General features: G+C 38.3%; 2 protein-coding genes across 2 annotated transcripts; one reads left to right on the top strand and one right to left on the bottom strand.

The window, feature by feature from the left end:
- LOC129239478 (uncharacterized) lies at window positions 1-23,857 on the bottom strand. The gene is made up of 6 exons (XM_054874985.1): window positions 21,187-23,857; window positions 8,839-9,214; window positions 8,232-8,764; window positions 633-991; window positions 377-566; window positions 1-204 (listed from the first exon to the last, which is right to left on the bottom strand). Exons 1-6 carry the CDS (start codon window positions 23,855-23,857, stop codon window positions 41-43), a joined length of 4,293 nt encoding a protein of 1,430 aa, XP_054730960.1. The 3' UTR covers window positions 1-40.
- Window positions 4,682-5,647, top strand: LOC129239479 (uncharacterized). The gene is made up of 3 exons (XM_054874986.1): window positions 4,682-5,127; window positions 5,202-5,288; window positions 5,358-5,647. The coding sequence occupies exons 1-3, from the start codon at window positions 4,796-4,798 to the stop codon at window positions 5,638-5,640; spliced, it is 702 nt and encodes a 233-aa protein (XP_054730961.1). The 5' UTR covers window positions 4,682-4,795; the 3' UTR covers window positions 5,641-5,647.
- Window positions 23,858-24,330: the final 473 nt, after the last annotated feature.

A 24,330-nucleotide genomic window follows, 5' to 3' on the forward strand; every position in this document is an offset into this window, starting at 1 on the left:
TCTTCAAGTTCTAGATAATCCATTTGACTCGATTGCTTTATCAAATATAATCAACCATCGCCGTAATTATTTCGAAAGCGTCACGTGCGGTTGGCTCTATCGATGCGCTGGGCAGCAGATAGCCATGCACTCCATTGTCGGCCAATTGAATAGTGAAACTGAAGGGTATGCCAACTTCATAAGCGGCAAATGCATCGGAACAACCTGTTTTCAAAGCAAAATATGTTGTAAAAGTCAAGTGAACTGATGAAGTAATACAAAAAACATTTCCTGTTGACACAAATTAGCAATGAACAATGCACATAGCACACGCACACATATATATATATGTATATACATACATATGCATACGTATGTGCATAGTTTACATATTTACCAGATCGATTTTCCACCAGATCACTAGTTGAGTCAATCTTATAGCGTGATTTGCTGCCTTGCTTACGCAAGCCATCCGTTCCCACCATGGCCACGTCGAGAAAGTCGTCAATGCGTTCGGCGTTGAATGAAGTGTTCGCTTTCATAGGATATGAAATAATCTGGCCATATGATTGCAATGAAATGTACATCTAAGAGTTAAACAAAACGCTTTAGAAATGGTTAGATTTAACAATTTTCTAGTTGTACTAATTAACCTTTATCTGTTTGCGATAATCAATTAGAAATTCGGACAGCGCTTTAGATTCGGGTTCCGAAAACGGACCTGGTCCTGCGTAAAACTCGTTGCACGGCGATTTCGAACTACCCCGTTTGCCCCACTGATAGTGCCAATTACGATCCAAATCCACGCCATGACAGACGCGTGTTGCTGCCTTCTTCTGCTGCAGCCATGTCATTGCCGAATCGATGATTCCATTGCGGCGTGCGATATGCCGTGAGCGTGTTTTCCGCCAGAAACGATCGTACTTGTGACTATACACATAGCCATCGGGATTGAGAATGGGCATAAAATACCAAGTGGTATTTTTTATGTACTCGTTATCGGTGGTTGTCTCTGTGGGATAGAAGAATTTGTGGAAATACGTAGTTTCAAAATGCAAAAAGAACGAAAGAAAAAGGTTTTTTGATATTCTATCGGGAAAGTATAAAATTAATTTTGTATCAGATGAATATGTATGTATGTATTTATATGTATGGAGGCGTTATGTATATATGTACAATAGTAAAGAGTTTTCCAATAAGAGGTGTTGTTTTGATATTCAAAGAAAAATGCTATTTTTTAATATAAATGATCGGATGTTTATTTCATTAGAAAGAGGAAGGTATGCCGTTAATAGTGGAAAATAACACCAGGCAAATGACCACCACGACTACGTTTACAGGACAATATCCCTTTCATGAAATTTTCCATAACCGAATTGGAAGAGCAGCCACTCTCTATGTCCTCGATAGCCTTACGAATTCAATCTTTGAGATCTTGAATCGACACTGGACTGTTGGCGTAGACCTTCTCTTTCACGTGGCCTTACAGAAAAAAGTCACAATTGTGATCACCTCTTCGAAAGATAACACGGTCCGAAAACTTTTCCCGTAAGAGATCAATGGTTTCGTTGGTTGTGTGGCACGTGATGCCGTCTTGTTGAAAATAAACGTTGTTCAGATCAATACCATCCAATTCCGGCCATAAAAAATCGTTAATCATCTCTCGATAGCCTTCTATAGTATATTTAATACCTGTTATTGGAAAACCCTTTATAATGAGAAGTAAATTGAAAAAATTTTGAAAAAAAAATTCATCATTTTGAGACTTATTGAATGGTGAAAATTTTGGTACAGAGGTTTTTAAGCTGAAATAACTTTTTTAATATTCCTATAATTTTTTTAATTTTTTTAGGAAAAAATTATGTATTTTTCAAACTTTTTCTTACATAAAAAAGGATCTCCTCTCAGAGTTTTTTCCTATTTTAAAGTGGTCTTTAGAGTGATATATTTTGAATTAATATCCCTTTTAAAAAATTTTTTTTTGGGGAAAATTAAATTTTTTTAAAACTTTTCCTTACATAAAAAAATATCTCCTCTCAGAGTTTTTCCTATTTTAAAGTGGTTTTTAAAGTGAAATATTTGTAATATCTATTTTTTTTTTTAATTTTTACAATAAAATTTACCCTTTAAAATTTTTGTTTTGTTTGTGATAAAATTATATTTATTTTTAAAAAACACTACCTCTCAAAATTTGTTTCCAATTTTTTTTATTATTAACTGAGACTATGTCCAGTAATCCCTCTAAGTTTCATAATGGGATTTTCATAACTTATCGAGATAAATTCAAATACGTACAGCGATTCAGTGAAAATCTGAGCGGGATATTTTCCAAAAATAGCAAACAAGGCTTTTACCCCAAACATTTTTATACAGGTGCATGTTACCAAAAAAAACATATTAAAAAAAAAATCATAAAAATATTAAAAAGAACCAAAGAAATTTCACTTTGAAAACCCCCCATACTAAAGTTTTCAACACTTAATAAATCACTAAGTGTTAAATTTGTTCAATGTGTGATACTTTTCATTTTACTCAAGCAACAAATAAATCAATTTTGGATGAGTTGTTGGTAATTTTCAAAATTCTTGGATCAAATGAAAATCGCTCAGGGATTTTCACACCGAGCTCGTTAAGTTGTTATTCACTATTCAGAAATAATTAAAAAAAATTTAAATTGATTTTAGATTATTATAATTTTAGTGAATATTGAAAAGCAGACCCTTAAGCGTACGAAACTAATCAAAAAATGGATAAGTGCTAGACTACATATGTGCTTGGCTATCAAACATTCAGAGATTTTTGACTTCTCATACAGTTGTTTCATACCACTTTATTTTTTCTTTGTCGTCCTGTGAGATTAAGTCCCCACTGGTCCTTGACTGTATCGAGAAACTGAATCTGTTAGGTATGCACAATCGCATCCGGCTAATTTGGGTCCCAGGACACAGGAGTATGACTGTGAACGAAATAGCGGACGCATTGGCAACAGAGGCTGCGGCCTCGTTTTAATAGGACCCTAGCCCTTACTTGCTATGGAAAAACACACCATCAAGGAGATACTTAGGAGAAAAGAGCTAAGACTAAGAGAGGTTAGCTGGCATCAAGGATAAAATGAGAATGCTCACGGGCATTCTCACAGGCCATTGGAGACTGCTTAGTCATCTGCATATGAACGGGATATGGTCCACGGACTGTTGTCGTTTGTGTGACTAATCCCAGGACTACTGCAATTTACCTTTTCCTTGAAAGTGGAGCTTTAGCGCGGGGAAGGTTGAGATATCTCGGTCATTTTCAGCCGGAAGAAAGGCACTTAATCCAACCCAGCTCAATCTTAAGTTTAATAAGAGGGTCTGGATGAGGTATCGTGAGGAGTAGAGGGCACACAAGACTATGCGGTCGAAGTGCAAGCCTGCAATAAAAGTAAATCTAAACTAAAGCAAAAAATACTGCAGGTTTACAAACATCCTTCCAGTGAATGTCTATGCAAACGAGCTTCGTTCTTGTTTGAGCTAAATTACCCAACTTTAACAATAAATTACTTAAAAACTATAAGACTCCTGCAGTTTTCAGTTTCGGGATGGGGATACAGCCCTCTATCACACCTTTACATCCTTTTTTCAAAGTGTGGGAAATTATACTTAATATTTTTCGGTTAAAATGTTGATGCCCTCTCATTTGCGGTTTTCAGTTTTGGGATGACGATACAGCCCTCTATTCCATCTTTACATCCTTTTTTTCAAAGCGTGCAAAAGTATACTGAATATTTTTCGATCAAAAACGTTGATGCCCTCTCATTTGTCGCGTGCTGTGTAACACAAGTAAAGTGGATTAAAAAACGATATGGGTTATATCAAACCCCAGGCGCCTATATTAAAGATGGTGGCACTAGACCAACAACAATGTTTTGTACGTTTGATTGTCACGGTAAAATGTTGGAAAAGTAGAAAACAAAAAATTAATTCGCCTTGTTTTATTCTGTGCTGACAGCCACATGGACACATCGAAAGAAACAAACAAATCGCCTTGTATCAAGGCGCATCTATTAAAGGTGGTGTTGGTAAACCAGCTGAGTTGTTGTTTTTTCTTTCACCGTGTCCATGTGGCCGTCAGCTAAGAATGGAACAAGGCGAATTCATTATTTGTTTCCTACAATTAGTTAAAAAAGTCAAACCGTTTGTTTTTTATTCAAAAAAGTTCAAAAGTTGCGCGCTCTTACTGAAAAACCCTATATATATGTATGTATATAATTGGCGCGTACACCCTTTTTGGGTGTTTGGCCGAGGTCCTCCTCCTATTTGTGGTATGCGTCTTGATGTTGTTCCACAAATGGAGGGATCTACAGTTTCAAGTCGACTCCGAACAGCAGATATTTTTATGAGGAGATTTTTCATGGCAGAAATACACTCGGAGGTTTGCCATTGCCTGCCGAGGGGCGACCGCTATTAGAAAAATGTTTTTCTTAATTTTGGTGTTTCACCGAGATTCGAACCAACGTTCTCTCTGTGAATTCCGAATGGTAATCACGCACCAACCCATTCGGCTACGGCTTCGACAAAATATTGTTGTTGGTCTAGTGCCACCACCTTTAAAGAATGCGCCTAATTTTCTTCTTTTCTTTTTGTACACCCTTCACTTTTCATAAACTTTAATCCACACAACAAAAAATGAAAAATTCATTTCAGCAAAAACAAACTCTCTCTCGCTCACTGATCGATTTGTCATATTAAATTATGTTATTTAAAATTAAATTTGTGATTTTCTAAAAAATGTTTTGACTTTAAAATTTTTCGGAAATCATTGATCAAAAAACTGAGAAATGATTAGAAATGAACTAAGGTGCAATTCTCCGCCATGTCCATGGCAGAAGTGTGTAATATTGCGTGACGAGCGTTTTGTCGGCGGTTGCTGTAATGCAGATACACCGCCTGAGCGACCAACATTTGATCCCGATAACCCAAAAGAAAATAAATGTGCTTGCAAATCGTATAGCAGCGGCCCAAATAACCCAAGTAAATGTGACCCACATGAGGGAGCTATCGAGGACAAAGCAAATTGTACCGCAGATGACGAGTGTAATACTGGCAAAGGCTGTTGCAATACGGATCGTAATTTTCTGTCTTTCATGATCAACGTTGTTTGTTTTATAGCGTAAGTTTCTTTATGTTAGGCAGTTCGATTTGTACTCCTGCTCGTAAGTAGTTCTCAAGCTAGTCTCTTTTCAGATTCATGACTATAGGCATATTGATATTTTGGCTTAAGATGTCCCATTGGGCAGTTATTTTATGCCTTAAAGTTTACGCTTCTAATAGGTGTGTTAGCGTAAGGATATAGAGTAAATAATATGACATCTTAATAATATTCCTCCTTATTTAATTAAGGACAACACAAGTGGCTGTTGCAAGTGGCATTGGTTTATTGCTGCTAACTATGATTTGCACTTATGCAATGGGGCACATTAAAAGCTCAGGGCAAACGAAAAATCGTGCTCCATGCAAGGGACCGAACTGCAACACTGAAGTGAAAGAATACACCGTTACCATAACTGACGATAAGGCACGTGAAATATACAAACAGTCTAAATTATATGCTGTACCAATAGATATGACTAAACCGCCCGCCTTGCTTGTCTATTTGCGCAATAATATCCTAAAAGAGGCATAAGTTCAAAAAAAAAAAGATGGTATTATAAATAATGGTGCAATGGTTGGTAAAATATGAATTGGAATTTGATTCTGGCTGGTAAAACATAGGGAGACGGGTGCAGTCTTAGTAGAGTATGTGGTAGAGTTATCAGCTGCAATAATTTGAAAGCTTAATGCAGATTTTGTTGCGACACAAGTATACTTTGAATTCTATTCTTCTTCATCTTGATTGGCGCGATAGTCGTTAAAGCGATTTTTGCCGAGTTTGACCACACGCGCCAGTTGGGCCTACCAAGTGAATGCAGTCCTTCTCCACCTAAACTTCCCAACGCAGGGTCGAGGTCGATGTGAGCTAAACAGCGGAGCTGCTGCACCTTCATTCGCTGAGATCATTGCTTCGTTGCTTACTTCATTACTCAACTGCCTACTTCATCCAGACTACTTCACTTATTGCCAAGAGAGATTCTCCGTTGGATTTCAAAGACTAAATAAATGAAGTCTCTTACAACTTCAAAATCAGAACTAACAACAGTTGCTGAAATTAAATAGATTACTGCTCTCAGCAAGAGTGCTACATGGGCCCGAGTCTCGATTGGACAAAAACTATACTCGAAAGTGCGAAAAAGCTTGGACGATGACAGCAATCAATAAGTCGACTCTGGAAGTACTCCGAGGAAGATTTTGCGGAAGATTTAAGAACTTTTCGTGTTCTTTAAACGGAATATCATAGAGCAGATGCGCCGCGACAGTCGGTTCTACGTGATCTGAACGACTCGGGTTTATATCCGGACAAGAACTGTCGCAGCATTCTCCAAACATTTATGGTAAATGTTGTTTATGCTGTTACACCAACAACTGTGAGGTGAATAAGCTGGCCAGACTAGAGACATGTGAGGTGATTTCCTTACGAAGGGAGGGTATTGGGATTCCCTTGACCTCCTGCGGTCTGCTCCGGAAAGATGGGCTTCGCGCCAATTCAGCGAGTGCGCGGGATAAGTGCACAAACTTGTAAGGTCGCGACATCCTTCTGGCCACGTGTGGATCGGAGGCGTTCGAACAATCTTCTGAGATTGCCAAAATCTCAGTTCTCGAGCTTCGTGGGTATCCCCACAGGCCAGGTATGCATGCCGTGAGACTTGGAATTACCCCGATTCCTTTTAGCGTTAGTTGTATAGAGGATGAGGTCGAATCATCTCAACAACTTCTCCTTAGCTGGCTTGCTTTTACGGGGCTAAGATTTAGCCATCTTGGCTCTACGTTTTTGCTACGCCTGTTAATATAGCAGGCGTTGATATTAAAAATCTGTTGAACTTCATTAGCAGCATAAAACGGGTAACACAACGGCAACACAGTCATTCTTCATAATCCATTTATACTAAACCCATCCTCCTTTCCATGCACCCCACCCCCTTCCGTCCTTTCTTTTCGTCCTATCAGTCTTCCACGACTTTAGTTCTTTCACAATGGTATCACAAAGGATGAATGCGATTTCTTCGTCCACGTGATAACTTAACCTAATCTAACTCACGCCAACAACAACGAGCTTTATGAGCCTTACATGGACTTTTACATAGAGATCTAGTGGCTCTGGATGGAGAGGAGGAAGACTTGATTTCTCTTGGTGTTTATAATTGGCTCCAGTTGTCGCGAGAAAGAAACGATTGACCGTCGGAAAGTCGTGCATATTTTGTCGCAGTCAAAGGCTTAGCTTTCTAAATCTCCCTAAATTTCTATAACGAGTTTTTTGGGAACCAAAGTAAATATTTTAAGAATGGCGCAAATCTGTTTTTTTTAAGTTAATTTTCTAAAATGACTTGAAATCTGAAGCGGATCCCATTCATGGACGGCTCTTGACGTAAAAAGACGGAGGCATTGAAAAAGATCATGAAGAGATCACCCGCCCACCGGTAGTAGAAGTACTAAGCAGCGGTAAGAGCTCTGCAGACAATACATAGACTTCCTATCATTCTAAATCGGCTATGCTTTATTGAATTTTGCGTATTGCTCGTCCATTATTGTAAGAACTCGATGAAGTTATCGGTGATGTAACGGCCCACAGTCTTTGATGGCTGTAAGGAAGGTTAGGTTAGATTAATCTAATTATAATTGCAATTGAATTGCTTATGGCAATGTTGAGGCGGCCGCTGTAGCCGAATGGGTTGGTGCGTGACTACCTTTTGGGAGTGCGTAGGTTCGAATCTTCGTGCATGAATCAGCGAAATGATAGAAAAAGCTTTTTCTACTAGCGCTCACCATTCGGCAGACAATTTCTGGTATTTCTGCCATGAAAAAGCTCCTCATAAAAGTATCTGCCGCTCGGAGCCGGCGTAAAACTATGGGCCCCTCCATTTGTGGAAAACACCAAGACGCATGAGACAAATAGAAGGGGAAGCTCAGCAAAACACCTAATAGAAGTGTGCGCGCTAATTACTGTTGCATTTGTTCCGCGACTATTTGTTCTTATTTTACACTTAAGTATTCACTCCTGAGTTGGTTGAGGAGTGACAGCGACTGAATTTATTGTATAAAAAATATTGCCTTTATCCAATCTGATACTTCCGTAGTAGTTAAAAATGCAAATGTTTTTGGTTTTACTTCTTTTCAACTCACTGTTACTTTTGATCAGCCGCAACAGTTCAGTGATCATCCAAAGCGATGTGGCCGGTCCAATCCATTCTAGGCCATGGGTGCCCGACTCAATGAACACAGAATTTGCCTCTTTCGGTTGTTTTTTGCTCTTCAACTTTTTCTGGGCCACCTGCGTTTGAGTAGCCACACTAGCGGCGTGCTCTTTTGACTCGATTTTCACCACCACTAATGGCCGTCCTTCATATGAGCGACCAATGTGTATCAACTCGATTAGCTGTGGGTGACGCATGCGTAACATTTCCAAATGTGTTATAATGTCATCATATTCATAGTATTTATGCCATGACATGTTGATCGCTTGCTGCTTCTGTGGGTGCCTATTGTTCTTATGCGGTCGCATGGCGGCATTGAAGTGAAATTGTTCTTGTGCCTGCTCGTATGCAATTGCCTTGCCAACATCGTAAATGAGCACTTCATGCGCGATCGATTCAAAGCTGAGACTGGCCTCAAAATCGAGCAATTGTTTTGGTGGCACTAGAATATCCGTTAGACCTCTGCAGGGGTAATTGAGTGATAAAATATTAGAACAAGTATTTGAATTTTTGATTTTTTTCTTTATGGGACTCACCTTAAAGTAGGCCCCTTCAGCCACTGCAGTTTAATGCCATCCTCGCTCCGTTTGTACTCTTCCAAGGCATGCACTTGCGTATCGTCCAGTGGCTTCAGTCGCCAAATCTGATATCTATCGTATGTTACTTTTCGTGGTACATCCGGATTGGGAGTGGCTTGTGCCATTGCATTCATTATGGGATTGTGGGTGACTGCCGCAGAGGTGGAATTAATTATGTGATGTGCCAGAATGCCAATCCAATTTTGCGGATTTTTGAGCGGATCGACGATTGTCAAAATTGGTACTTGTGCCGCTGGTGTACGCACTGTGGTTGTAGTGGTAGTTGCCTTGCGTCGTCGTTTCGGTTTCGAATCAAACCAACCGAAGAACCATTCTGGAATGAGGGGAAAAGTAAAGTCAAGGGAGCTTATAAGTACTTATGTGGCAAGAAAGCGTAACGAGACTGCCGGCTTAATAACATCAGTTAAGATAATTATATATGTACATACATATATACATACACTCAAACGCACACTTGCATACATTCGTACATGTGACCTCTCTTTAGGCAAATACAAAAAAAATCATATTAATTTGGAGCTCGTTTTGCTTTTGCTCAGCCTTTTTCATTTATAAACTATTTTACTTTTTAGGTTTGATGAACTACATTTTTATAGTAGGAAAAGTGAGTTGAAGTTTTGCGTGGCCCCCAGTCAGTAATTAAAATGAAATTTGTTTGCGTTAAGTTGAAAGTAAATTTTTTGAAAGTGTTGTCATGGTTATATGAATTTTATGAAGAGGCATTCGCTGCTGAGTTTGAATTGCTCTACAAATACAGCATCACCGTGGAGCGAATATTGAGGTGGCACCTGTCGTGGTACCGTTACTCTCAGTGAATTCGACAATAACAGCTGAATTTCGTGACGTCACCTTTGTGCAATTGGTGATCAGTGTGACCAGATTGCCATTTCCGTAACTTTATTTAGCAATTTTTTTGTTCTCTTGGTTTGGAGTTTTAGTTCTTTCTAGTAACATTTATCTAGCCTCTTTTAATTAAAATGTGACATACATTCTGTCAAAAAAGTACATGGAATTGTTCAATAAAACGCAAAATATTTGTTTAATCATTAACATTTATTTGGACGCCTTCAATGTAGGCTCCATTCGAAGCGATACGCATATGTATGTATGCCAACGATTAGTCTAGTCATCAAAGCACTTTTTAAACGCGTTTGAAGAGATATTCTGCAGATGCTTCAGCGAATTCTTCTTAATGGCCTCTATCGACTCAAAGCGGCGTCCGCGGAGTGGCAATTTAAGTTTTGGGAAAGGGAAAAAGTCACAGGGAGCTAAATCCCGTGAAAACGGTGGTTGTTCGATGATATTTGTCGAGTTTTTAGTCTAAAAAGTGTTCACAATATGAGCCTTGTGAGACGGTGCGTTATCGGTGCGTTAAAATACCGGTAAAAGCACTCTTCTTCTTCCTATTTTTCGACAGGCACCCTTGGTGTGAGTTTGACAGGCAGTCTAGTGTGTGATGGTGTGAGTTCCTGGCCTTTTTGCTTGAGCGTGTTAGCGGGGCTGCTATGCCAATTTAGAATTTTTATGGTAGCATTAAAAACAATAGAATATGGACAAAAAAAAAAAATACCAGTCTAACGGTTAGACGCGATAGAAGTGAAACCTTCCGTAAAACAAACTGAGAGAGAATGAGACGAAAGCAGCATTAGGGGCGGGATAATTATAGGTTCATTATAATATTGCTATAAAGTTCATATTTTATTTTCTTCATTTTATTATTATTCATCCTCAATGTTTTCAATTTCAACAGATGATACGAGTGGCTTATGATAGCTAAAATATGATACAAATGCTTTGGTTTCGATGTTGTCAACATATCTTTGAAATACCGCGTCAATGGTTGTTTTTGATCGTGTTGTCGATTCAGTGCGATTGTTACACATTTTTAAATTGAATGTTGTATTGAGAAAGTCAATTAAAAGAACCGCTGTGTCCAATGCAAAATTTACGTTAAAATCGCCACTTAAAATCATTGGAACTTTATCGTAATCTTTTCTAAGTATCCGCGATACTTCTGGTGTATACTTTATTAAATTTTCGTGAATGAATTCCGTGATGCTATTTATTGATTGATTCGGTGAAATATAAATTGCCACAATTAAAACTGTTTTTCCATTGCTCAATCTGGTTTCGCACGCACATACATATTTCTCTCACTTTAGAGAGCTGAACAGACAGTGATTCTAGTTGCTGTGCATTCAGATCTATCTGTGGAGTTACAATACGAGCACCGTCATTTTGATTGTGGTATATTGCAACACCGCCTGCAATTGCGGTAAATATTTAAAAATGAAAATATTTACGAATATAAAAATACGGACGCAATACAGCACACGCGGTTGCTATTATGAGCGTCGTAACGCGTATATAACACAGACGTACTAACATACACACAAGCATTCGTAGGACGCTTGGTCTAAGCAAGTATTGGGTAGTGTAGTATAGGTATACATAATGCCTTCTCGCTCAACGTGGCTCCGTAATACGTAGGCGCGCACACATACGTACTAAACGCTTGACGCTTGAACTAAACACCAAAGCAAGTAATAGGCAGTGTAGTATACATACTACAATACTCACTATACTAGCGTGGCTCAGCAGTACGCAGCCATACACATATACGTATATCAACATATAACGCTTCGTAGCCAAGAGTGTCGCTTTTTCGTTTCATCGAGTCTCAAATCACTCCCAACGATTCTAAAGAAGTTTTCATTTCAAAAAAATAGAAAATAATATCTTGGATTTGGAAAATCTTTATATCTAAAAATGAATGTTTGTCTGTATGTAAAAACTACTGGACCGATTATTATAAAAATTGGTATATATTATATATGGAGAAAGTTTATAGAATATGCTCATTGATGCCACTCGTCACCAAGTGGCGCTGCAGAGTAGCAACTTCTGCCCCGTTCAACCGATTGTCATGAAAATTAGTTACACAGTCTCAAATTTTAACACGAGCTTCTTAAATATATTTTTTTAGAAATTAATGGAAGATTTTTTTTTACGATAAATATTTCTTTTTTTATAAACAATTAAAGCAGAAATTTGGACAAAAATCGATTGTTTTTTTTGAGAAATCGTCATATTGTCAAACAAATTTATTTTGCTTATTCCTTCGAACATTACTTTACCGAAATCTGTTTGGTTTTTAATTTCAATTTTAGAGGATCCAGTTCGGAGATATAGTGGTCACCGCAAAACGTCTTTTTTGAGGGGAGTTCCCGGAGATCAGTTTTCTCAGAAAAAATTCTGGAAATTTCGTTTTTTTTTTTGGCCTTCTAACTGTATATAGCCCCTTAATCACCTTCAAAAGTTATTTAAAACTCACATTAGATGATTAATTTTGCACCACCTTGTATTTATAGTTTTATCGAATTGTTAAATAGTGCAAAGAAAAAAATTTATTTTAGTGGAGCTCCATTTTGCGAACTTTTTGAACTCCCCCGATAAAATTGGTGTGCGACTTTAAATTTATATAGTTATAAGCACATCCATTTCTCGGCAATATTGTTTCGAATAGTGGTGACGTTTTCTTTTTATCGCCAAATGTAGTTTTGCTGCCAAATCAGGTAAGTGCGGTGAATGGTGCAACGAAGTTGCGATGTTGCTTCATTGTTGTCTGCCAACACAAATAGTGAGTTGAGGCTCGGTCGAAATGCAATACAAGGCTTATTTTAGGAATTCCAAACTCCATTTCAGTATTTCCACAGACCATTGCTTTTTGAACTGCTCTTCATTCACTTGTACTAAACATAGAAAAGGCGTTAGTATATAAAGAGTATGCTCTAGGAGTATTTCTAGTTAAATACATATGTATATGAGGGAACTTTAACAACATGACGAAAGATCCTATTTCAATTAGCATAGAGTCACTTAAAGTGCAACCCGCTGTTTATCTAAGGATAAAGCAGAAACTAGCCAGCACGGAGATAAAAGCGGAGTGGAACGATGTGAGCGTTACCAAATATGCATGCAGAGGTACTCCGCAAAGTGGCGTACTATTAGTGTTTGAGCTAAATTTATCAACAAAAAGAAAAGAGCGAAACAAATTTTTTGGAGCTAATATTGGGTTGGCAACCAAGTAATTGCGGATTTCACTCATAGATGGCTTCAGTCAGTAAAAAAAATTTTTTGATCGGTTGCGGAATGGAAAATCAAAAGGAACAATTTCGTCATATTTTTCTTTTTTATTTCCGCAAAGAGAAAACCGCATCGCAAGCTCATGAACAGTTATGTGCTGTTTATGGTGACGAAGCCTTAAAAGAATGGCAGTGTCAAAATTGGTTTGTAAAATTTCGTGCTGGTGATTTTTCACTCAAAGATGAAAAACGCTCCGGTCGCCCAGTTGAAGTTTATGACGCCCTAATCAAAGCAATAATCGATTCGGATTGTCACAGTATAACACGTGAGATTGCAGAGAAGCTTCACTGAAAATCACTTAAAACAACTTGGCTATGTTCAAAAACTCGATACATGAGTTCCTCACGAACTGAAAGAAACGCAACGCATTAACAGCTGCGATTTGCTAAAGAAACGTAATGAAAATGATCCATTTTTAAAGCGACTGATAACTAGCGATGCAAAATGGGTTGCTTGCAACAATATCAAGCGGAAAAGATCGTGGAGCAGTCCAGGTGAACCAACTCAAACAACATCAAAAGTTGATATTCATCAAAAGAAGGTTTTGTTATCAGATTGGTGGGATTACAAGGGAATTGTCTACTTTGAACTCTTACCACCCAACCGAACGATGAATTCTGATGTCTACATTGAACAACTAACGAAATTAAACAATGCAGTTGAAGAAAAGCGACCCGAATTGACAAGTCGAAAAAGTCCATCCAAGTATTCCATCATGACAATGCAAGGCCACACACATCTTTGGCCACTCGGCAAAACTTGTTGGAGCTTGGTTGGGATGTTTTGCCACATCCACCATATAGTCCTGACCTTGCACCATCTGATTACTTTTTGTTTCGATCTTTACAAAACTCCTTGAATGGTAACAATTTCAATAATAATGATGATGTCAAATCGTATCTCATTCAGTTTTTTGCTAATAAAAACAAGAAGTCTTATGAACGTGGGATTATGATGCTGCCTGAAAAATGGTAAAAGGTCATCGATCAAAATGGGCAATAAATTACAGAATAAAGTTATTTATTTCCACGAAAAAATTGTCTTAGATTTTCTAAAAAAAAATCCGCAATTACTTAGTTGCCAACCCAATAAAAAGAGCTAAAATTTTTTCAATGACTTTTATTATATTTCACATTGGTATATTCACATATTTTATTTTTTTACAAAAATCAAAATTACTTTGAGTTATTCTGAAACAATTCATCAGAAAAAACAAGTTATGAAAAAGTTCATACATTTTCGTTTATTTGCAAAAGCAAAAACAAATAAAAAATAGTCTTTTAAACATCACATTAAATAAATCTGGTACTTTAAAACAATTCATTAGGAACACATATTTATGTACGAAAAACAATTTAAAAAAAATTGCATATCTTACTTTTTTTAAAATTAAGTGTTACGATATTAAATATCAATTTAAATAGGTAGATATATCAAATTCGTCATCTACATAAAAATCTTCTACAATATCATTATTATTGTTGCAGTCATAAATATCTTTTCTCATCAACTTTAAGAGAACATCTTTTATAATAAAATCATGACAGCACTTACTAAGTCTCTTAAGTCCACTTCTTATTGTTAACAAAGAGTTTAATAAAAGTATTTAACATAACCAAATTAATTTTATTGCGTTGTCTATTTTTAATGCTATTCATCACTGAAAATGTTCTTTCATGTCGCTAAGTGGAGAAAATACAAAATTTGCCAATTCGTTACACGGATTATCATTCACAGAATTCTTATACTCCTTAACCTCGATCCAAAAATCTAAAGCGTTGGCCACATTTTTCCAGTCATATAAATGTATTTGCGCCACTGCATCTAGAAGCATGTAATTTCATATATATTGAACTTGTTTTTTTGTTTTCAAAGTAATCAAACATTTGTGGCTTTATTGTTTTTAGAGTGTTTTCAGTGGAAAAAAATCAATTTTTTTTAAGTATCATATTTATGTTATGTGGCAAACGTTGCCTCAACTGCTCAATTAATTTTATTATAAATTTTTGACAAATATTACGAATTTCGTTTTCTGTGCTTTCATTTATGATGTTTTCTTCTTTTTTTCTTGAATAAATTGTTCAAAATTATAATGAAAGTAAAAAAATTGTCTAATTCATAAGTTAAAGAATTGAAATCTTCAGAAGGTGACACTATACTGATGCACAAGCTCGAAAGTAAATACACAACTTCGGAAAACAATTTCATAGGATCTGGTATGTTACTCTCAAAAAGTTTATTCACCTTTTGCACTCGACTTAAAATGGGTTTTAAAAACTGTAAATATGCTAAATTTTTGTCAAGGTACATTTTTGAAAGCATTAAATAGGTTATTTTTATATTAAACAAAATATCAAAAGTTTTACTTTATTTGCTTTGTTATAATACGTTCACATATAAGTGATGATCTATTGTACTTTTTAGCGCTTAACTCAAAATCGGTAATTAAAAAGCGCGATTTCCCATACAAAATTTCTCTCCCAAAATCTGAGATTATATAATAATCCTAGGTAATAACGATACTTTTTGACATACAACCCTGTGTTTCCTGTGTTATCGATAATTATTATTACGAATGTAAGGAGAAACATCAAAATAAAAACTAAATGAAATGGTTGCCGGCAAAGAAAACGGGTCTGTAAACATAATTCTAATAAAGGGTAAGGCTTTCTCAAGTGGGCCACAAAATTACCAAAGTGAATATTTTGCGATGAAATTCAGCCAGGACTGAGTTCTATCATCCAGAAGCACACTCAGAAAATTTTGTTGTAAAATTCTAAATAGTTTTTTTTTTATTAACTATGTGTCCATAAACGTTTTGTTCTCATATTATAAAAACTAGCAAACCCGGCCCGCTTCGCTGGGCAAAGACATGGTGGGTCCACGTTTTGGCATATATTTCGAGACCCTAGTCATCAATAGGTATGAAAATTACCCCACATTAAAGCACTTATCGACAGCTTTCATTTGATGCCCATATTGCACATCCACAACCAAAGGTTACCCGGGCCCACGTTTTGACCTATATCTCGAGACCCCAGTCACGGAGCGGCATGAGAAATACTCTGTACTAAAGCATTCACCAACAGCTTTCAATTGATATCCATATTGTACAAACACATTCTAGGGTCCACGTGTTGGTCTCTATCTCGGGACCCTAGTCACGGAGCGGCATGAAAAATACTCTGAACTAAAGTATTCACCAACAGCTTCCATTTGATACCCATATTGTATATACACATCCGAAGGTTACCCGGGCCCACATTTTGACCTATATCTCGAGACCCCAGTCACGGAGCGGCATGAGAAATACTCTGTACTAAAGCATTCACCAACAGCTTCCAATTGATATCCATATTGTACAAACACATTCTAGGGTCCACGTGTTGGTCTCTATCTCGGGACCCTAGTCACGGAGCGGCATGAAAAATACTCTGAACTAAAGCATTCACCAACAGCTTCCATTTGATACCCATATTGTATATACACATCCGAAGGTTACCCGGGCCCACGTTTTGACCTATATCTCGAGACCCCAGTCTCGGAGCGGCATGAAAAATACTCTGTACTAAAGCATTCACCAACAGCTTCAATTTGATATTCATATTGTACAAACACATTTTAGGGTCCACGTTTTGGTCTCTATCTCGAGACCCTAGTCACGGAGCGGCATGAAAAATACTCTGAACTAAAGCATTCACCAACAGCTTTCATTTGATACCCATATTGTATATACACATCCGAAGGTTACCCGGGTCCACGTTTTGACCATTTTCCCGGCAATTATTCGAATTTTTCTCACCTTTAAAACCTTCCCTAGACCTCCACGAATAATTCAAGACCAAGATAAGATAAATCCGTTCAGCCATTCTCGAGTTATAAGCGAACATAGGGACAGATTTTCACATTTATATATATAGATTATTATAAAATGTAATATAGAATTTCCTATGCATATTACTGCCATAATTTTTTGCAACCTCAGTAAACGTCGCATACGGATTTCCTCCAACTGCTCATTAGTAACAGTCTATTGCGCAATTAAATTAGCTATTCCTTCTCCTTGTATTTTCTTCATATCGTGAGTAATAATTAAAGAAACCAAAAACATCGAAATATTCCACCAAAATAATTTCTATGAACTCTCAAAGCAGTATTGACAGCTGATTATCAGTTTTGCAGGTAATCTGCCATATGTTTGGTGGATTTATAGGTGATTAATTCATATGTGAACGCATTAGTAAGCATTCATGTTTAGATCCCTCCTCAGCAGCATTTTCAGAACTCGGTAGTCTATAAAAGTATATAAAAAATTCCTTAAAATACTTTTAATTCCAATTAAATATTAAACATTTTACCCTATCCGTGTTGCATCCGTATTTGTGGCAATCGGCAGTCTTTTTTTTAAACCTATATAAATAAAAAGTGCTTTTAAAGTATTTTTAATAAGAAAAATAAATAAGGCTTACCTCTCCATTGCGCGTTTTTTAAATGAAAATGCGCCAATAAAATTAGGTATTCAACTTTTGAAACTAATCGATTACAGAATATAGAAATCGTTCATGCCTACAGTTACCACACGACAACAAAAAAAAAAAAGTTCGAACACGTTCGTGCGTATTTTACCCATAATTTCACTTTTGTACGATTTTTGCATACAAAAAAATTACTCGCGGATTATAACGGAACTATTTATATTTTCTTTGATATATTGTGCATTCAACAAGTGATTTTAATCGCGGATAGAAGCACGTGTTGTTAAAAATAAAATGGAATCTTTGAACGCGTATAAGAGGCATATTTTGTATTTTTTTTATAAAAGTGGTAAAAATGCAATAACCGCTGCTGCAGAAATAAACACTGTTCACGGAGAGGATGCCGTGAGTGTAAGGACTGCGCAAAAGTGGGTTTCAAAATTGCGAAGTGTTCACTGCGACGTGGAGGATGTCCCGCGCGCTGGTCGTCCTGAAGTCTTTAACTCCGACGCCTTGCTCGAACTCCTGGAAGCTGAGCCAAATTTGACAGTCGATATGTTAGCTCAGAGGTTAAATTCATTGCATGGAACAGTTCACAGGCAGCTGGTTCAGTTGGGAAAGGTTTCAAAGGTGGGAAAATGGGTTCCGCTTAGACTTTTCGTCGCCAACCTTCTCAGCTGCTGCAACGGCTTGAAAATGAAAGTTTTTTGAACCGTATCGTTACTGGTGATGAAAAATTGGTCCTTTACAATAATCCTGTTCGCAAACGCCAATGGTTAGATAAAGATGAAACACCAGAACCGACCCCTACAGATGGCCTTCACCCAAAGAAGATTCTTCTGTCTATTTGATGGGATATGGCCGGTATTGTTTATTATGAACTTCTGGAACCAAACCAGACGATAACTGCTGATTATTATTCCCATCAGCTATCAAACCTGAATGAGGAACTTAACAAAAATCGCTCTGGCAAGCTGAACGAGCTCGGATGGGAGCTAATGCCGCACCCACCATTCTCTCCAAATATTGCACCTTGTGATTATCACCTTTTCCGTGGACTTCAATCTCATATTAGTAACAAGAACTACTCTTCAAAAGAAGCTATAAAAAGGGATATCAAAGTGTATTTTGGCTCCAAGGACAAACAATTGAGCAGGGAATTAAAAATTTTCCTGAACGTTGGGAAGACATTGTGAATAATGAAGGAAAATATATTATTGATTAATAAATACTTTAAACATCTTTTTTATTAATCTTAAAACCACCTTTAAAAAACGCACGAACTTATGGGCTGACCTGATAGTTACGGGAAAACACCTGGATACCTTCAGTAATGTGATGAACAACACTCTTAAAACTGTACACCAATAGACATCTCGCGCAGGGCTAGGGATAAACGCGGAAAAAACGGACATGATACTTTTTATTAGGAAGTATAAGGTCCTGGAAGGTGGAACCTCCCGGAGCTAGGCAACAACGAACTACTTCTCAAAGATCATGCGAGGTACATACCTCGTAATAATACTGGACAGTAAATTGCTGTGGGAGCATAATGTTGAAAGGGTGAGTAATGCGCTGTAAGCATGTAAAAGAATGTTGGGCGTTTCTTGGGTCTATCGCCTTCCCTGATGCATTGGTGCTACACGCCAGTAGTTTGATCGATATTGCTGTGTGGGGTCTTAGTATGGTGAACTGCGACAAGAAAATTGACATAATTAATGCCACTGGAAAGGATTCAGTGACTTGCTCCTCTGTGCATTACAGGAGCGATGAAAACCACTCCAACAGCGGAACAATTTGAACAAGAGAACGACATACAAAAGCCGCTAAAGACAGTATATAGTACAACAAAATGGACGACTACATGAAAAAGCGAATGGAAGCTGGGTGGACCAATCTGGCTACGTGCAAAACAGCAAAAGTCATGTGCAGAACAAAGTGCAAAAAAAGCTGACTCAATTCGTGCTTATGCTTTCACGAAAGGACTGCAGAGCTATTATAGGTATGCTGACAGGGAAAGCTTAAGGGCTATGACGCCAAAGCTAACTCAGGTTAGTGTCGTGCGAAACTTTTCCGTAAACGCAACCAAAAAAAAAAAAATAATAATGAGTGAGAAGTACGCGAAGCGTTTTGAGGCGGTATTTTTATGCACTTGAAACTGTAGGTCCCTCCATTTGTGGAACAACATCAAGACGCACACCACAAATAGGAGGAAGAGTTCGGCCAAACACCCAAAAAGGGTGTACGCGCCAATTAAATATATATATATTATATTCGAAAGGGCCGAAATTATCTTAACTAGTGGCTGCAAAAGTGATTAAAAGATCAAACAAATTTGTTGTGGGAATCAGCGGTATAAAGTGTACAAAAACGTTGATGATTTTTCCGAGCGCGGCTTGAAGCGAGTGACGACAATAAAGTAGGGTAAAGGGATCGTCCAACTTTTTAAGCGGGACCCTTCTTTGCTACTACGCCAAGCATGCACAATTCTTGCTAGAAAGGGAATAGATGTGAGTATCAACACCATCGAACGACGACTGAAGGAGGCGAACATATCCTACCGTTCCACATCGTCAAAACCACTGCTCTCAGAAAAACACATTCAGAAACAACAAAACAAGAAAATAGCGTCACAGTATTGGACTGGCCTTCCCAGTCCCCAGAAGCTAACTCCATTGAAAACCTCTCCAGTCCACGATTTACTCTCCAGTCCACAACTCGTGCGTCAAGTTCGTAAAATGTGGTCCTCTTTTCGCGAGCTACACAGAAAACCTGGTTCAAAGCATGCCGAGAAGATACCTGGCTATACTCGACAACGATGGAGATTACACGGCTTATTGAGTAATTGCGATTCGTAGTTTTTACATACTTTCATGTAAAAATCTTTTTAAATATAAATCTTTTGTTCTTCATGAATAAACGCGGTTCCTTTTTTCTGACACAGACTGTATGTATGTGATGATAAAAAATTTTTGTCACAAAATATACTTATACGTAAGTGTAAGTAGTATGTGATGTAAGTTATACTATGTGTAAAAAGCCCTAGTTTTTCGGAGTAGAGTCGACAAAATTAGCACAGACATAATTTAATTTAATGTGTGAAGCGTTAAGATCAATTCACTCCAACATACATACATACAAACATAAATACACATTAAATACATTCCAGTTAATCCAATTATTTATGTGTTAATTTTTTCAAAATGATGTACAATTTTTTAAACAGCTGTGTATGTATGTATGTATGCACGAGTATATCAGCTCAAGTGGTTTTATCAAATTGTTGCTATAGTTAAATAAAAAGCCACTAACAAAAAGGTCACAGGCACAGAAAGAAAATTTGCGGAAATGCACACACTTCCCTTATTAACACTACTAAGTGAGCAAGTTTTTCGAACAAATAGAGGAAATGGTTCAAAAGCTCGCATAACTTTCCTTTTCAGCTAGGCGATTATTGGCCAAGTGGCTTTCAGTGCTCACACTTAACTTCAGAGTGTTATAATTTCTCACAATTAAATTGCTATTAAAATTAGTCACCTGCTTAAGATCGCCTGATATGAGCAGGTCAGATCTTAACCGTTATGCACTGAAGCTCTCATAATACTCGCAAAGCACACACATACACACTCATCACGCTCACACAATCTTAGCTTTTCGCACTTACTATCATTATCACTTGGTTCCTCAGTCACGCCCGCTGGTTTATTGCCAAAGTTGAACCAAGACTCAAACCAACTTGGCGCTTCAGTAGCAGGTGGTGGTGGTCGTGGCGGCGGTAATGGTGTTGTGCTGCCAATATTCTTTGTGCGCCTATTAAAGCCAAACCACGAGCTGAACCAACTGGCTAATGAGCTCGACTGTTCTTCCTCGTCATCCTCATAACTCTCAATCGGCTGTATGCCATTGTTATATGTAGTGTAGGTAGGATACGAAAATTGTTCCTCTTCTGACTCTTTACTACCAATATTTTCGGCCATACCATTCATTAGCACTTGCACCGGATAGAAGATCATGCGAAAAAAGTTACCAATGCCACCACCACCATCGTCATCATACTCGTAATCTTCGTAGGATGCTGAGCTATCTTTGGAAGATGGACGGCGGCGTATGCGTTTCTTGCTGCTGGCTTTGGTGTTTGGTCTTTTGGTGGTTGTAGTTGTGGTTGTGGTTATAGTTGGTGGACTTATTAAGACATTTTCCTCTATTTCCATTGCACCAAAGTCTGCACCTGACTCAGCTGAGCTGCCATCATCTATTACGATCGAGTTGGTCGAGTGATTATCTGTAGTTTGTTCTGCTGTTTCTTCCGTATAATCCTCTGTTTCCTCAAAACTTTCAGAATTTTTTTGCTGCTTATGCTGTTTATGTCTTTTCCGCTTTGCTGTTTTCGCGCTAGTTGGTTCATATTCATAGTAAGCCTCTTCCTCGTCCTCATACGAGTCATCATCTTCATCTTCGTTGTCATCGTCATCGCCATCTTCGTGACGTTCGTCCTCATCGTCGTCATCTTCATCAACGCCAAAGCCGAAGAAATCGAACTCACTTCTCTTTTCCTCCTTTTCTTTCTTATTTTTCGTTTTCCTTTTCTTAGATAATTTTCTTGAACTGCCGAGCACCACTTGCGGTAACTCCGTAGTAGTGTTGTAGTTAAGTGTTTGATTTGTGGTCAAAACCTTATTTGCTTCCATGTTTTTTATGCCAGTGGAATTAGTTTTGCGCTTAGACTGCTTCAATACCCTCCAATTGGTGCGATTGGATGCGCTATTGCGTAAAGTGTGAATTTCAGTGAGATTCCCTAACTTTGGACGGCGCTTTTTCACTCGGAGTCGTTTTGCTATCCTTCTCGTTGGCCCATAGTTTGTTTCAGTCTTTTTTCTTTCGTTAGTCGGGTTTAAAGCAGCCTGACTCGCGAGGAATCTGCCGATCATTGTCGTATTCTGCGCTTGGTCCATATAAGCACGTATGTTAGTCACGGAACGTTTACGAATACGATGCTCCACAGACACATCGCCGTTCGCTAACAGACTCGAGTCGCTAGCCATGGATTTAACAGAACTCTTGCTGAACACCGTTCCTATGTAGTTCGGTTTCTCCAGCTGTGTAGCAACTTGTTGCTTCTCGGTGCTTGTTGGCGGCTTTGCTGTTGATACGCGCACCCCTCTGATTATTTGAGGCAGCCCAGCTTCAGTAGCATTAGTTTTTCGTGTATTAGGCTTCCGTCCCGGTCTATTTGGCTTCTTTTTATTTTTATGTTTGACCTTGGTTTTGTGCTTACGCGTCGGTAATTGGATTTGATCACTGATCGTCAATTCGGTTTGGACCATAACAGGTGGCGGCTTGTGTAGATGTGTGGTTAACTTCGCGTTCGGTGATTTAGTGGTAGATATTGAGGGTCTTCGTAAACGTATTATCTGTGGGCGAGTTGTAGTATTCGACGGCGAAGCAGCGTTCATTGACGTGGTATAACCATTTGTCGTAGCTGCGCCTGGAAAAGCATGACAATTATTTTCATAGTATTTGCGCTGGAGATATAAGTCGCGGTCGTATTGCTGTTTCGTGATATACATCGTAATGCTGTCGTTGGTAGAAGGCGACTTATTGGCGATATCCGGCACATGTCCAACTTCAGTGATCGCATAGATAATACCAGTGGCGGGATTGGAGAAGTATATGGGAAATTGCGTGTCAGTATGATTCGTGTAGTTACCATCCAGGCTTTGATTGAATTTCGAAGGCTGTTTTTGCGACTCAGCCGAGGAGGCGATTTCAATGATGCTGCTTAGCGTTTGCTTGATCGCTTGCTGTGGTCGGGCAAAAGAAGACCGATTAAAATTATGCTGCGTTGCAATTGGCCGCAATTGATTAAACACTTCCGGCAATTCTGCAGCATTTACTTCCCCCACGCCCACATTTTGTTGCTCCGCACTAAACATATTAAAATTCAAGCTCGAGCTGACTGCATTGCCGTTCAACGCATGCGCTGCAGCAGCCACGCTGGGCGATTCATAGCGATGCTGTTGTGGCCGACCGACACGCTGCACATATCCTGGCCAGGATGTGGTCTGTTTTGTTGCGCTTTGTAAACGCGTTGTATCATAGTTATATTTTGGCACAAAGTTGCCGGTGCCATCATGAAAGGGTGGTTTCACGTTCCACGCACGCCGGTGCTCGTTGGCGAGCAAATCACGCGTCCACGTACGTTTCGTTTCGCGCACAAAAGTATCGAATTCCTCGGCACTCGGATGATAACCGAAATCGTAAGCGTGTAAACCGGATATGCTGGCGAGAAGTAGTTTGAGCATAAGCAACTTTGTGACCACAAAAAAGCACAACATTTCTTTCTAAGTTTTTTACTTGCGTTTATTAACTCTTGATTTATTTAGGTTATATTTAAAAAAAAAAAATATTTACACTGCTTTCACTGCCTTTGGTATACAGGAAGGACAATTACTAGTCCACACAAGCACTTAATCATTTTACAAGGCGAATTTGCTCTTCTAACCATTTAACATTTATTCGCTTTTTTATTACTTTTGATATTCTATTTCCAAACGGACCACCTTTCGCTTCACCGTGCCACATGCGAATAACGTTAACACTCAGCGTCAAAGTGAAATTCAGCTGCAGCAGCAACAGCAGTCATTTCATATCACAAGTCGCACTCGTCTTCGTCGTCTCTATACACATACATACACACATATGCACACCCATATACGAAGCTAGTTGTGTATTTAACCGGGTGAACTGCGGAGGGTTCATTCGCCAACACACGTCAATATGCCCCAACAATTTTGCTTCACTAGAAGTC

Source organism: Anastrepha obliqua, chromosome 2 (genome assembly GCF_027943255.1).
Source record: "Anastrepha obliqua isolate idAnaObli1 chromosome 2, idAnaObli1_1.0, whole genome shotgun sequence".
NCBI lineage: Eukaryota > Metazoa > Arthropoda > Insecta > Diptera > Tephritidae > Anastrepha > Anastrepha obliqua.